At 39.2% G+C, this 14,904-nt stretch overlaps 1 protein-coding gene across 1 annotated transcript in view; it reads left to right on the top strand.

Moving 5' to 3' along the window:
- The first annotated feature begins 232 nt into the window (after positions 1-232).
- Positions 233-14,904, top strand: part of fancc (FA complementation group C) — a 36,840-nt gene continuing 22,168 nt past the window's right edge. Inside the window, exons 1-5 of the mRNA XM_028578742.1 lie at positions 233-378; positions 623-699; positions 4,738-4,980; positions 11,703-11,790; positions 11,916-12,010. Of these exons, the coding sequence (XP_028434543.1) occupies positions 4,783-4,980; positions 11,703-11,790; positions 11,916-12,010 (381 nt within the window). The 5' untranslated portion in view covers positions 233-378; positions 623-699; positions 4,738-4,782. The remainder of the gene's footprint in view (positions 379-622; positions 700-4,737; positions 4,981-11,702; positions 11,791-11,915; positions 12,011-14,904) is intronic.

The raw sequence follows: 14,904 nt of genomic DNA, 5'->3' as shown, positions 1-14,904 counted from the left end.
GTTTTATAGGCCTACCATTTCAGCTTATTTTTATATTCTATTTTTAAGTGATTTTTTTAATAAAGGCTGGTATATCCTCTATTTGGGTGGTAGATAATGGCTAGTCAGAGGGACATTTCCTTGTACTGCTCCTACAGCTATGTGACTCTATTTCCCAACAGGCATTGCCAGGATGACGAGGAGGGTGACGCGTCTCTCAGCCAATAGTCTTCTTCCATTCGCGGAACTCTGAGAGAAGAGGGAAGTTCAGTTTGTTTACATCGCGGGACGAAAGCGTTTGTCTTCTTGTCTGAACATATACAAAATGAATGGATATAACGTTAGCTGACTTCTGCTCTGTAAAGATTTCAGTCTGATGACTGCACGTCTTGTTTACATGTAAGTCCAAGATACAGTAACGGTTGCTAACATTTGTACGAGAGTAAAGTACCGGTAATTAACGTTAACTTGCTAACAAGCTAACAGCTGAAAAAAAGAAGGATGAAAATAAGTTCACTTGTGGTGTATCAGTGGAGTCATAACGTAACTCGACACTGTCTGTGACACAAAGAAGTTGTAATTTATGTAATTTAAAGTTCTTTTGTATCTTTAAATTGAACTGACATATGTTTTTACCATGTAGCTAACTGCAGTAGAGTGGAGGAAAATACTGGCATCCTGTGGTATGGTGTAGTTGTTGCACCCCAACGTTTTACTAAGGTAAGCGTGTGTTGGAAAACTGACAAGTAAAAAGGAGCAATTAGCTTTGTATCACTTTAATACCGTGTGTCTTTGAGTTGATGTTTTTTTTGTGTGTGTGTTACTGCTTTAATATAAGTTATGTAGCCTAGGTGTGTCTTTGGGGTGGTACTTGAATCATCAGTCAGGAGGGTCCTGTTAGGCTCCTGTTACTCCAGATAATCTTAAAGTAGATCAACTTTGTCTTTTAGAGAAAAAATCCTTCAACAGTAAATGTTAGGGCTGAAAGAATTAGGTGATTAATTCCTAGTAAATTGATAGAAATTTAATCAACAAAGATTTTGATAGGCAATTAACCATTGCAAAAGTACTTTATCAAGCAAAAATGTCAAACATCCTCAGATTCAAGCTTCTCAGATGTGAGGGTTAGCCGCTTTTCTCCGTTTCAAACCATTGTAAACTGAGTATCTTTGAGTCCTGGATAGTTTTCCTGTATAAAAAAGCATGCTGCTTTGGGAAGCTGCGATGAGTAGGGCTAAAATTACCAGTCGTTAAAGGAATAAGTTGATAGACAGAAAATGAATCTGCAACTATTTTGAGAATTGATTAATTATCAATAGTAATAGTGTAATTTATTTTTCAGGCACAAATGCCAAACATTCTCTCTCGGTTTAATGCTGTTCTTTGTATTATGTGATAGTAAACTGAATATTTCTGGGGTTTGGTCTATTGGTTGGACAAAACAAGCATTTTGAAGATGTCACAATGGGTTGTAGTAAATTGTGATTGGCATTTTGCACAATTTTCTGACATTTATTGACCAAACGATAAATCAACCAATTAAGAAATGAAATGGCAGATAATGTAGATCAACGGAAGGATAAAACCTGACACTCGGATGTCAGGCTTTGCCCCTTCGCTTTCACTCTTTCGGTGAACAATTATTAAGATTTACAAGGAATATGTTCCACCAAAACAAGTTCCTTCCCAAGTATTATTTTGCAAAGCCACTGTCGCTGCATCCAAAACCTAGCGCCGCCTAAGACGATTGTGATTGGTTTAAAGAAAATAAACCCAGAGCGTTTTTTTCTCCTATCCCAGAATGTATCTGTGGTGTAGCCAGACTTTACTCCGCAGCGCTGTGGAGATAGGTCTGGCAATGCGATGCAATGCTATTGGCAGATTAATCGAAAATTAAAATACTTGTTAGTTGCAACCTCAGTAATGAGCATTTTGTTCACTATTTTCTGATATTTTAAAGACTTAACCATCAATATGTTGCAACCTTAGTAAGGGGTACGTTGATGTTCTTTTGCATATTTTCTCCAAGTCTTAGTAACTCTACTGGAGGAATGAAACACAATTCTGTATTCTTCAATTCTGTTCCTTCATTTAGTGTTTTGATGATGGTGGTAAGGAGTACAGTCTAAAAGCCGTTGCATTCCATCAAGCGTTCCATCAAACCATTCAATGACCTTCCGTGCAATGTATTGATGCAGATATTTGTACTGTTTGTTTTTCCACTATTTCTTTCAGTTGTGTATTGATGTGTGGTTGCATGTGATAAATGTTGCCTTGTACAAGCAAAATGATGAAGAAATATATAATTACATTAACCATTATTCCTTTTATGACTATTATTGAGACAACGCTTATATTACTTAAATTTAATCCAGGTGTCCTTAAATATAACATATTGAAGCACACATGAGTGAATTCGTAGAAAGTAATGTTTAACTGATTTGATTATACTGAAATAATGTCAACAATCTCATAATTGGAACAGCAAACTCACCCTTACCCAAAGTCCACAAGTTTAGTTTAACAAATCTTCAAAAATAATATTTGACCAGTCACATCTCATTCCTGCTCCAGAATGTGTTCAGAGTGTGTTTATGTGCAGTACATATTTTTTTTGCCTGAATGACATGCATTTGCGCCAACAAAGTTGTGTAAGTACAGTATATATGCCTGTGTATTCATGTAACTGTCTGTGTGTGATAGAGATTTTGGATGACTCTCTGTTGGGTAGGTATTCGGCATGCGGTTCTTTTCCACCTCTGCTTTACTAAAACCTGAGCCCCCAACACAAGTCCACAAGAAGCGTTTGTTCCTAATTTGGTTGCGCTTTTTTTCTCCCCGAAAATGAGTATTTATATATTCACATCAGCGAGCCATAGGGGCTTTCCAGCAGAGATGATGGCAAGACATTAAACAAATCGTGTGTAACGAGGTGATCATAAAACACAACCCTGTGGTGTCTCACACAGACAAGTCATTATGGCAAAAAACAGAACACACACACACACACACACACACACAAAATTATCAGGCTATATACAGACACAGAACACATCCTCACACACACCTTTGTGATCTGCCCCCCACGTTTTTCTCTCCATCATCAAAAGGTGAAGAATGTGCTGTTTATTTCACTGTGTGTGTGTGTGTGTGTGTGTGTGTGTGTGTGTGTGTGTGTGTGTGTGTGTGTGTGTGTGTGTGTGTGTGTGTGTGTGTGTGTGTGTGTGTGTGTGTGTGTGTGTGTGTGTGTGTGTGTGTGTGGATTGATTCCCTGGAGCTTAAAAGTTGTGTGATTGTTAGATTGTGGTAATAAAAGATCTTAACACCAGGTTAACTTTCTTTAATTTGAATAATTATTTACACATAACATACATGGAATTGTGTAATATAACTTTTTTTATTATTTATGGTTACAATTTACTTTATAGTTAAAACAGTCATTAGCATTTATTTTGGGTAAGAATGTGTTGACTAATGACTATTGACTTTTATCTGACAAAGTCACAAAAACATCACCAGTACGCTTACAATTCATGTACTAAATCATATCGTATATTAGTCAGGTGTACACTGTTTACATATACTTGTTGACTCTGCTGCTATTAAGCACACCACTGTCAGTTTAACAGCACCACTGTCACTTTACTATGTCATTTTGTCTCCAAATGCTTTTGTATAGTTTCTATTTTTATTCAGTTTATGTACTAGGGCCACTCGATTATTGAAAAAAAACATAATCACTATTATTTTGGTCAATATTGAAACTAGATTATTTAACATGATTACTCATCGACTTAGAAAGATGTTGCATTTATTGAACTTAAAAAACAGTGAAATGGTTAAACAAATCAACAGTGAAAACACCTTGAACTGTGAAATTTCCCATAATACTTTTCTCATTCATCTTTTTGAATTCCCCTTCAAAACATAAGACAAAATAAGAATTTACTTTCAAAATGTTACGTGCAAAATCATCGTTTTTCTCGATTACATTGTTTTTGTGATCGTGATCAACATTTTGATTAATTGTATAGCCCTTTTTGTACCTCTTTTTTTCCCCACGCTGGGGATCATCATCATACATTTGATTTAGTTAGTAGATGACGACAACATTGACAGTAGCAACACTCATTTCATACATTGCACCTGTTGTATAAAGCAGTGCCTCTGGTCTCTTTTCTTGAAGTTAATAATTCCCTGTGAAGTTTTTTTGTAAGTTTCTGTTTACATTCAGCCTTTCTCACCAAATACACTGTGGTTATCCTTGAGTTCTAACAAACGTGTTGATTGTATTGCCTTCCTCATAAAATGTTTGCAATGCTGATGTAAAACAAATATACATTTTAAATCCTGCATCGTTTACATTTATTATTGAGCTTGGAGTCTAGTGGTCTTAAAAACTCCACGAGGCACCTTTAGTGGTGGTCTTTGTTTGAGGTTTGAGAAAACCCAGAATTTCTTTAAAACATCAACAACAGGGATGATACATTGAAATTGTGAAGTCATGATCACAGTGTAAAAATGTTGACATTGCAAAGCGCTAATACCCACAAAGTTAGGATAATTAAAGGGACAGTTCACCCCAAAATCAAAAAATACATATTTTCCTCTTACCTGTAGTGCTATTTATCAATCTAGATTGTTTTGGTGTGAGTTGCCCAGTGTACTGTCCCTTTAATGACAGATGATAATATATTTGTATTATTTTTTTGTTTCATCCTTGGGCTTGACGACGGTCTTGTTCTTTGTCTCACTTAGGATCTTGCTTGGATCCTAAGTACATTCACCTGTACAAGCAGCGAAATGTCTCAGCTGCAGCCCCTGATCCAGCTCCAACAAATGGCAGAGCCCCTGCTGAACGTCCAGGAGATGCGATTCTGGCTGGACAGAGCAGTGGCTTGGGGCCAGGCTGATAGCTCAGACACTCAGAAAGACACCTGCCTGCATTTGAGCAGACTGAGGGATTTCCTCCAGCAACTCCTCACCCATATCAACAACATGGTGAGCAGATGTAGTGAAAAGTTGAGTCTGAGTTTATTAACTTTGTCACAATGCAAGGGAAGCTCTGAGATTTATATTCATGACAGATTTGGATATACACTTTATTTCCCAGATGCCTATTAAGTCTAATAAAATGGTCTGTATCCACTAAGAGGCCTGTTTTACAGTCTTGACACACCTTACCTAATAAAATAAATTAGATCACTTAATCAGTTAGGCAAAACAGCCACCCAAAGTTAATTCAAACACCAGCACGTCAAATTAACACACACACACACACACACACACACACACACACACACACACACACACACACACACACACACACACACACACACACACACACACACACACACGAACGTGCACACGCTCATTCTCTGTCCAAGCCAAGGCATGAACAGTAAGCCCAGCGTTGGTACGGTCCTGCTAACAGAGGCTGCTCTGTGCTGTGCAGAGGCTGTGTATGTCTGGCTGGCAGTGCTGCAGTGTTGAGTTAGTCAGGTAATAGCCGCATTGGGACCTCCAGTGCTAACCTAATGTATCCCCATATCAGGTCCAGCAAATTTGGGAAGGGGGCAGAGGACAGGAGGGGTGCCGGACTGTGAGATTTCAGTGTTACTACAGCCTTGCCTCCTCCCTCCAGGTTTTTCCCTTTTAGCACTTTCTGTCTTTCTGCTTTTTACAACCAAATTTCCCCCACATTTCTCTCTCGCATAATATACTGTTTTTCTCATGTAAGAAATCTTTTTACAGTCATGGTGCTCTTGCAGCATTTCATTTGTGATTCTCTACAGTCCAAGTGTTTTACTGTTATACACTCTGGTGATGGTTAGAATCAGTCTCAGGGTCTACTTCCTCTCCACTTTGACAACTAGCCATATATATTATAGATTAAACAGTAGCTATTATTTTTTATCTGTCTGTCTTCTTCTCTATTAGCATTATTCCGGGTATACGTATTGCAGAGGTGTCAGAATGTGTAGGATGATGGAGCGGATACAAAGAAAGAAAAAAGAATGTTATAGCTTAATTGGGTTGAAATTCTTTTACTGGCGGGTACTCATAAAAGACCAGCTGAAGATAGCCTGCTTCTTGGCAGCATTTTGCATCCTTTGATAACTTAATAACTTTCCTGTGGCTTATGCCCCAAAATGAGCAATACTCATTATTAATTTCCAGGTTCACACTTGGTTAGAAAAGTGGAATTAGGGTATGTTTCCTATTTCAATATTGCACTTCTAAAAAGAATAGTTTGATATACAGTACAGGCCAAAAGTTTGGACACACCTTCTCATTCAATGCATTTCCTTTATTTTCATGACTATTTACATTGTAGATTCTCACTGAAGGCATTAAAACTATGAATGAACACATATGGAATTATGTACTTAACAAAAAAGTGTGAAATATTAAAATTTTAGATTCCTCAAAGTAGCCACCCTTTGCTCTGATTACTGCTTTGCACACTCTTGGCATTCTCTTGATGAGCTTCAAGAGGTAGTCACCTGAAATGGTTTTCCAACAGTCTTGAAGGAGTTCCCAGAGATGCTTAGCACTTGTTGGCCCTTTTGCCTTCACTCTGCGGTCCAGCTCACCCCAAACCATTTTGATTGGGTTCAGGTCCGGTGACTGTGGAGGCCAGGTCATCTGGCGCAGAACTCCATCACTCTCCTTCTTGGTCAAATAGCCCTTACACAGCCTGGAGGTGTGTTTGGGGTCATTGTCCTGTTTAAAAATAAATGATGGTCCAACTAAAGGCAAACCGGATGGGATGGCATGTCGCTGCAGGATGCTGTGGTAGCCATGCTGGTTCAGTATGCCTTCAATTTTGAATAAATCCCCAACAGTGTCACCAGCAAAGCACCCCCACACTATCACACCTCCTCCTCCATGCTTCACAGTGGGAACCAGGCATGTAGAATCCATCCGTTCACCTTTTCTGCATCGCACAAAGACACGGTGGTTGGAACCAAAGATCTAAATTTTGGACTCATCAGACCAAAGCACAGATTTCCACTGGTCTAATCCGTAGTCCATTCCTTGTGTTTCTTGGCCTAAACAAATCTCTTCTGCTTGTTGCCTCTCCTTAGCAGTGGTTTCCTAGCAGCTACTTGACCATGAAGGCCTGATTCGCGCAGTCTCCTCTTAACAGTTGTTCTAGAGATGTGTCTGCTGCTAGAACTCTGTGTGGCATTCATCTGGTCTCTAAACTGAGCTGCTGTTAACTTGCGCTTTCTGAGGCTGGTGACTCAGATGAACTTATCCTCAGCAGCAGAGGTGACTCCTTTCCTGGGGCGGTCCTCATGTGAGCCAGTTTTGTTGTAGCGCTTGATGGTTTTTGCGACTGCACTTGGGGACACATTCAAAGTTTTCGCAATTTTCCGGACTGACTGACCTTCATTTGTTAAAGTAATGATGGCCACTTGTTTCTCTTTACTTAGCTGATTGGTTCTTGCCATAATATGAATTCTAACAGTTGTCCAGTAGGGCTGTCAGCTGTGTATCAACCTGACTTCTGCACAACACAACTGATGGTCCCAACCCAATTAATAAGGGAAAAAATTCCACTAATTAACCCTGACAAGGCACACCTGTGAAGTGAAAACCATTTCAGGTGACTACTTCATGAAGCTCATTGAGAGAACACCAAGGGTTTGCAGCGCTATCAAAAAAGCAAAGGGTGGCTACTTTGAGGAATCTAAAATATAAGATATATTTTCAGTTATTTCACACTTTTTTGTTAAGTACATAATTCCATATGTGTTCATTCATAGTTTTGATGCCTTCAGTGAGAATCTACAATGTAAATAGTCATGAAAATAAAGAAAACTCATTGAATGAGAAGGTGTGTCCAAACTTTTGGCCTGTACTGTACATTCACCATAGAAGTCCCCTAATTGTTTTACCATGGTTGCTACACCACTGTTGCAGTATCACACCACTTCCTAAAGGATTTGATACGAAAAATTCTGCTGCCCTGCTGTATATTTATGTGCTCACCATAGTAACTTTGCTATTTAACGTTAGGGCTACTCTGATTATGGTTCACTGATGTCATTAACAAAAGTGTTTCCTCACCATTCTCTTCATCGTATATAAAATTGTCTCATTTGCCTCCCTGGCTCGTACATAATCGGTCACTTCTGTCTCAGATGTCTGTCTCTAATCAAGACAAGATACATTGTCTCAAAGCCTATTTATAATTAAGGACACTGTTGACAAGGCTTTGATGGTGATTTGGCCTTGGTAGGCAGTGATAATTACTTTCTGTTGCGATAGCTCATTCTTATGGGTATTCCTGCAGTCACAAAGCATTAGTAAAGTTCTTATTGTAAATGAACATTCTTTTGTAGTTGCATCAACAACACACAAATGCACATGTATACTTGCACACAACGTTTACCATATGTTGTTGGATTGATAGCAAGGCTGAGTGTGAGGGCTGTGTTCCAGACAGCATTGGTGGTGTTGTGGGGGCATTTAGAGAAACCCTGGACTATTACCACTCTGCTTCCCACTAATGGTGATCCCATTTACTGGAGTGAGTCAAGTTAATATCCTTGTCAGTCTGATGCTGTTTTTTTTTTAACATATAGGCCTACAATTACCTTATGTCTTCTTTTTATCCAATGCTACATTTAGGCATCTCCATGTTTGCTCAGTGTTCTCTGATTATTTCTGATGAAAGGTGCATAAAGCAGGAATGATACATATTGGAATTGCAGCAACCTTTGTTTCCTATCTTTATTTCTTCTCTGAAATTCTTAAAACTCTTTTTCTTCCCTTTTCCCAGTCCTCTTATCTTCCTAACTAATAAATACCCCCACAGTAGTGCTAATTGCTGGTCGATTTGGGGTCCAATCGATTTTCATAAGATATAGTAGACTCTGTTGCTAAGTTCTCTCCTCTTCTAATAGCGGTGATAAAAAAATGGTGTCAGAGGTGTATATACAGGAGCATGTTTGCTTGATTGAGTGTTAATTTGGCTGGTGGGATGATGAGCCAGTGGGGAAGATGTTTTGAAGCCCACTAGAAACGTGTACATGGCAGACACTGCTTCAATTACAACTGGCTTACAGTTTATAAGATTTCTTTGTGTGGGTTTCTCCTGCAACAAGGCTGTTCTCTATAGTTCAATTAGGTCAGAGGTGAAATGTATGATATAGTCTTTAAATATGGGATGAATACCAACTAATTCTGTAAATGCACATGATTCATGCACACGTGTGCAGACATGCTTGTAAATTAAAGTAATACGTCACCTCTTTGATCTGCTCTCTGTGGTGTATGTCCCACTTCAGTCCTATTGTAAAAATAATGTGTCTAACCCAGAAAACCCCCAATTTACTAAACACAGAAAAGTAATAAGATGGAACCAAAATAATGTTGTCCACCTGTATATTTACAGTTATCCTAAATCAAAAAATAGTTTGACTGAAGGCTTTTGTCTCAGTCTCCAGCTTGACTTGATTTTTGTGTTTTGCCCTGGAAAAGCACAAATAATGTCAAGTACTTTTCTGACAAATAAGCTATGTTTTGTCATATTAAAAAAACAAAAAACAAATTAGTTGGTTCTGGTTCTACTGAACAGCCAAACAAGTTTGGGCATTTTTATTGACAGGACAGCTGAAGAAATGAAAAGGGAGAGAGAGAGGGGGGAATGACATGCAGCAAAGGGCCGCAGGTCGCAGTCGAACCCGGGCCCGCTGCGTCGAGGAGTAAACCTCTATATATGGGCGTCTTCTGTTTGGCTCTGGTTTTAAATAAGAAGTGTAACCAGCTTGTTTCCATTGCTTTCAGTGAGCTGCCGTGATATATAGGAATCTTTCCAATCCTTAAGTCTAAAACTTAAACGAGAGAAGGTCTTCTGGGAAATTTGAATATTTTCAAAACTGAAATTTATAGAAAGTCAGGATTAAAGGCTATTCAAGTTCTGAAACACAGTGTCTGCCCTGACTTGAAACATTCTGGATGTTTTAATTGGCTGTGAGGTGAAATAAATCACATGGTCTTTTGTTTGAGCTGGATAAACAAACACAGACACACATACTTAAACTGTTACAGGTATAGCACCCTCGACCAGAGCCCTGTTCTGTGCTGTGTATCTCTCACTGTTGATATTGTGACATGACCAAAATATGGGAAACAAAGGTGATGCATGGATGATGTACTGCGCACCTGTGGATGTGCCTGTTATTCAACTCAATATCCTCATTAAGTAACCTTGTGATCTTCTAATGTATGATTTTCTGGCACAAGGTTGAAAGAAAAAACCAAAAGCAAAGTTGGTGAGGAAAAACCAAAAGCAAAGCGGGTGAGGAGGTGCAAACCTCGACGGTGTTTCCCCATGGTTGACTGCATTGAGGTGGCGCTTTTAAATCTGGTTCTGTTAATCCCATTATTTCCTTCTTCCAAAACAGTGGCGTAGAACACCAGTTGCCAGGAGTAGGGCTGCTTGATTATGGAAAGAATCATGATCACAATTTCTTTGGTCACTTATTGACTTTTGGAAAGATGTTCCATTTATTAAACTTAAAAAACAGTGAACCAGTTAAACAAATCAACAGTGAAAAGACATTGAACTTTGAAATTTCCCTTAATACTTTTCCCATTGAACTTTTGGAATTCCCCTTCAAAACACAAGACAAAATAAGAGTTTGTAACTTGAAAAATAATCGTTTTTCTCTATTACATTGTGTTTGTGATTGTTCAGAGTCAAAATTGCGATTAAACCCTAAATGTATGTAACCCCTCTAAAAAGGGGCTACATAACATTTTAATAATAATAATGTATACTTTATTATATTATTATATACACACAGTAAATACACACACATGCACATATTGGAGAGATGTCATAGTGAGGGGGCTGCCCATGGACAGGCACTCTGAGCAGTTGGGGTTTGCTCAAGGACACATTGGCACCTTAAATCACTTCCAGCAAACTTCACGGAAAACAATGAGGAAAAAACAGGAGACAACAACATCACCGATCTGTTTTAATCTGTTGTGGTGGCTATGGCTCAGAGGTAGAGCGGGTCGGCCTGCATGTGTGTGTGTATCACCACCACAAGATTGGTGTTTTGATCCCAGGCTCCCCCGGCCACATGTCAAAGTGTCCTTGAGCAAGACGCTGAACCCCCAAGTTGCTCCCCGGACGCTGTGTGTGGCTATGCACTGCCTTTAATGGGTTTCACTAGCAAGGACCACAGCATCAACCAGATACATTTTGAACAATTTAATAATGAAAGATGATTGGAATGCGAGGCATGAAGTTGCTGGTATGCGAGACGTAAAGTCGGTTGTAGTCATAATTTGAAGAGGAGAAAGGAGAGGAACCGAAAGAGGGTGGGAGGGAGGGGTGCGGAATGCGAGAGTGAATAAGAGCAGAGGGTTAGGTGGGTATAGGAATACTGGATTCTGTTTGAGGTGTGGCCCTACTCCTGAAATTATGCTAGATAGCATCAATAAATGCAGAGATTGAATGTAACTACATTGTACTGTACGATTGTATGTGACAAATAATAAAGTTTCTTCTTAACTGAATATTCTCTGGCCTAGTTCAGCTAAAACACAGAATCCGTCACCATGTTAGTGTGTCGTTCACTACCAAATATACTTTCCACTCAGAGAACTAACCAATTAAGTCATTTGTCCAAGCAGGGCAGCTCCACTAAAAATAATTTTCTCCTGCCTGTGGCTGTCTCTGTTCCGTCCATAAGAGTTCCACGACAGAGACCATGAAGAGGCTGCCCCTCCTAGGCCAGTTTCTTGGCCGACTCTGCTGGAACCCTTATGTCACTGCTGATGGTGAGTGTACCTTCGGACTCATGATAATGTCTTTACAAGCATGGGTCATTTTGATGCTTGTGTCTGTGTAAGGGGTGTTATATTAAACCACAAATCTACCATCCATGGTGTCTTGCTGTCTGCAGCTACAGGCAGAAGGCTGTTGTTCCAGTGTCTGTGGGGACTTTACTCTGAGCATCCAGGCAATGCTGTGGAAAGAAAAGCCAACCAGTGGATACGGGTAAGGACTGGACTTTCTTTATCTCTGTTAATAGAGAACTTAGACTGAAGTGAACTGTGTAGATTTTTAGGGACAAGATTTAAGAAAAGTGATCCGCACTTGGTGTTACATGCCACCTTCAATTTCTGTGTGATTCACTTCATCTTTCCATGTGCAGTAACTGGGCATTTTCAGATTTTTTTTCTTTTTCTCAGCAATGTCAGTTAAATTCAAGGAGGAAACCTGTAGAAGACGCAGCGGCCGCGGGTTCGACTCCGACCTGTGGCCCTTTGCTGCATGTCATTCCCCCTGTCTCTCCCCTTTCACATCTTCAGCTGTCCTATACAAATAAAGGCCTAAAAATGTCCCAAAAAAAAAATATTTCCCTTGGGGTTGATCCGTCAACCATAAACCACATAACTGCTGTTTATGGTTTGACCTTAATTGCATGTAATTCCCTGTCTCTAGTTACCCTTATTTTTTTGTCATCTCTTTATTATAATCTCTCTAATAAAAGTATAAGATTACCATAAAATACTTATTAAAAAATGAAGGAATAGGGCTGGGCATCATTTAAAATACTTTGATACCAGTCTCAATAGATTACCTCAGTTTTGTTACATGATACATTTTTTGTCACCTCATGCTGTTTTTGGTAATCCATAACATTGAAAAATGCATCAATGTTTAATTTTGTTTTAACACAAATCAGCTGTACAAGACATTTGCTTCAATAAAATACAGTCTGAAATTCTGGGCAACAACAGTCTGATGAACAAATGAAGTTTGTGAAGATTATAAACAATACGTTGGTCAGTGTTGGCAGCTCACTCACAAGTCAATTATGATGCCACATAAAGTCATCTATACTTGCTACGATTTTATTGGTCATATGGACCCACCTAATGAGGAGACACAGATTAAAGACATAACTGAGGGAAGCTGGAAAAACAAAAACTCTGAAATATTTGGAATTTTTAAGCTACGATTCAGCCCATTCATAACATTATTGAGTTGTTACTGTATATTATTTTCCAATCATCCATCATGTGCCTTTTCTCAGTATTCTCAGGCCTGATCTGTTTGCTGTTTATGTCCTAATTAGTTCTGGGAAGACTGGACATACAGATGGATTATCATACTTTTAACAAATACTCCAACAAACTAAAAAGAATCTGTCTTTGACTGCCTTTTGGGCTGCTGAAGAGATTTTCTGCCTAATTTACTTTTAATAGGAGTTCTCTCGCCAGCCCTCTGTGTCTCCTCTCCAATGGGACATGGATGATAAATGAGGTACATAGGGTCTCTGTTAGTCTAATCCTTATGTGCCCAAAACTGTAAAACATATTTTGAAAACAAATTAAAATTGACTGTTTCACTGCCTCTTGTCACCAGAGAAGGATCAGCCTTTATATTATGGTTAGTTGATCTTGCTCACTGTGTTTTCATGGCACACACACACACAAAGGAGGGAAGGAGAACAGAGAGAGAGATTCAGCAATTTTCAACTTTGAGAGGGTTCACACAGATGGCTTATGATAAACAATGTGGGACCTTCACATTTTTGCCAGATTAACTGTGTGTTTGTATTCTTTTGATTAATTTATCATCTAATAAAACAGCTTGCTAATTAAAACAGTGCCTTGAAAGTAAACCTTGAATTTGCCAGATGGTCTTTGACCCATAAGAGGGGAAGCGGAGTGCATATGTGCCTGGTTTTGTTTGTGTCTACAGTATGTCTGTGTTTTGGTATGGGCATGTGTCTGTATATCTGCATGTGAATGTGCATGTGTTCAAGATGGTGTATAGATTTACATTTATGTATTTATTTTTTTTAAATCAAGGAAAACATTTAGGAAAAGGGATTTAGTATCATGGCTTTATGTTGGTGTACCTTCAATCCTTACATTATCTCTACATATAAAGCCATTTTTACCTTACAAATGTTTGCTTAAAGGGGCAATCGTGATAGGAGGAAATTAGGCAGCAACAATTAAGGTTTGGTAAGAGAATAAACTTTGCTAAGGTTATGAACGGTGTACATTGCTTTCTTAAATGCAGGAGAACCATGAAATAACTGAGATAAAACTCCTTAAAAGTCTCTTCTTCTGACGCGGTCAGAGTTAAAGGGTTCACTCGTGCTAAAATTGCATGCAGGGCACTACCAGATCAAAGTGTTGATACAATAAAGTAGTACAATACAATAAACTCATTTTCAGATTCTCGCCACAAATGACAGGAATGGCGGGAAGCACAAAAAAAAACATTCACCGCAGCTCATCCCGTCTGGGGGAGCAGAGTAGATGTATGGTTTTAGGCCAGAGATGGTCTGTCTCTCCCTGAGTCTGTGTTGTGTTGGACTGCCTGTCCTGGAATGCAGAATGCAGCCTGTTTTCTGTTAGCCCTGTCTGATCTTGCTCCCCAACATTGTTTTCTTGCTGCCTCCATAATAGACTGAGGGTCTGGTGCTAAGTGGCACCTAAATACCGTATTTGTGTGAGTTTGGGCGTGTGCTCGCATATGTATGTGAATATTTGTGCAAAAGCGTGTGTTTTACTGCTACCGTATATACTGTTAGTAGCCACATGTATTTTTCTCTTTAAATTATAATAGTGTGCAGAGTATTTTGCCTTTTCACCCTCACATCTTTCCTTCACCCCTCCCTGTCTGCCTCTCCTCTCCACATCTGAGTGTTCTCACTGGGTTTGATAAATGCTGGGTACAGCCACATAGCTGCAGGCTATGTCAGATAGTCATTAGCTCAATCGGTCTGTTTCTCTACATCCTGTTCTAGCAGAGGGACCACACAGGGCTGGAGTAACATGGCATGATCTTTGAGGAGATGACAGATAAGTAAAGCATGAGAGTGTAATATTAGAGGGCCAGAGGATGGATTGGGTTTGATAGCTTACCAA

The sequence above is a fragment of the Perca flavescens genome, chromosome 5 (genome assembly GCF_004354835.1).
Source record: "Perca flavescens isolate YP-PL-M2 chromosome 5, PFLA_1.0, whole genome shotgun sequence".
Classification (NCBI taxonomy): domain Eukaryota; kingdom Metazoa; phylum Chordata; class Actinopteri; order Perciformes; family Percidae; genus Perca; species Perca flavescens.
Note: the sequence above shows the minus strand (reverse complement) of the source record. Positions and strands in the feature narration are given on the sequence as shown.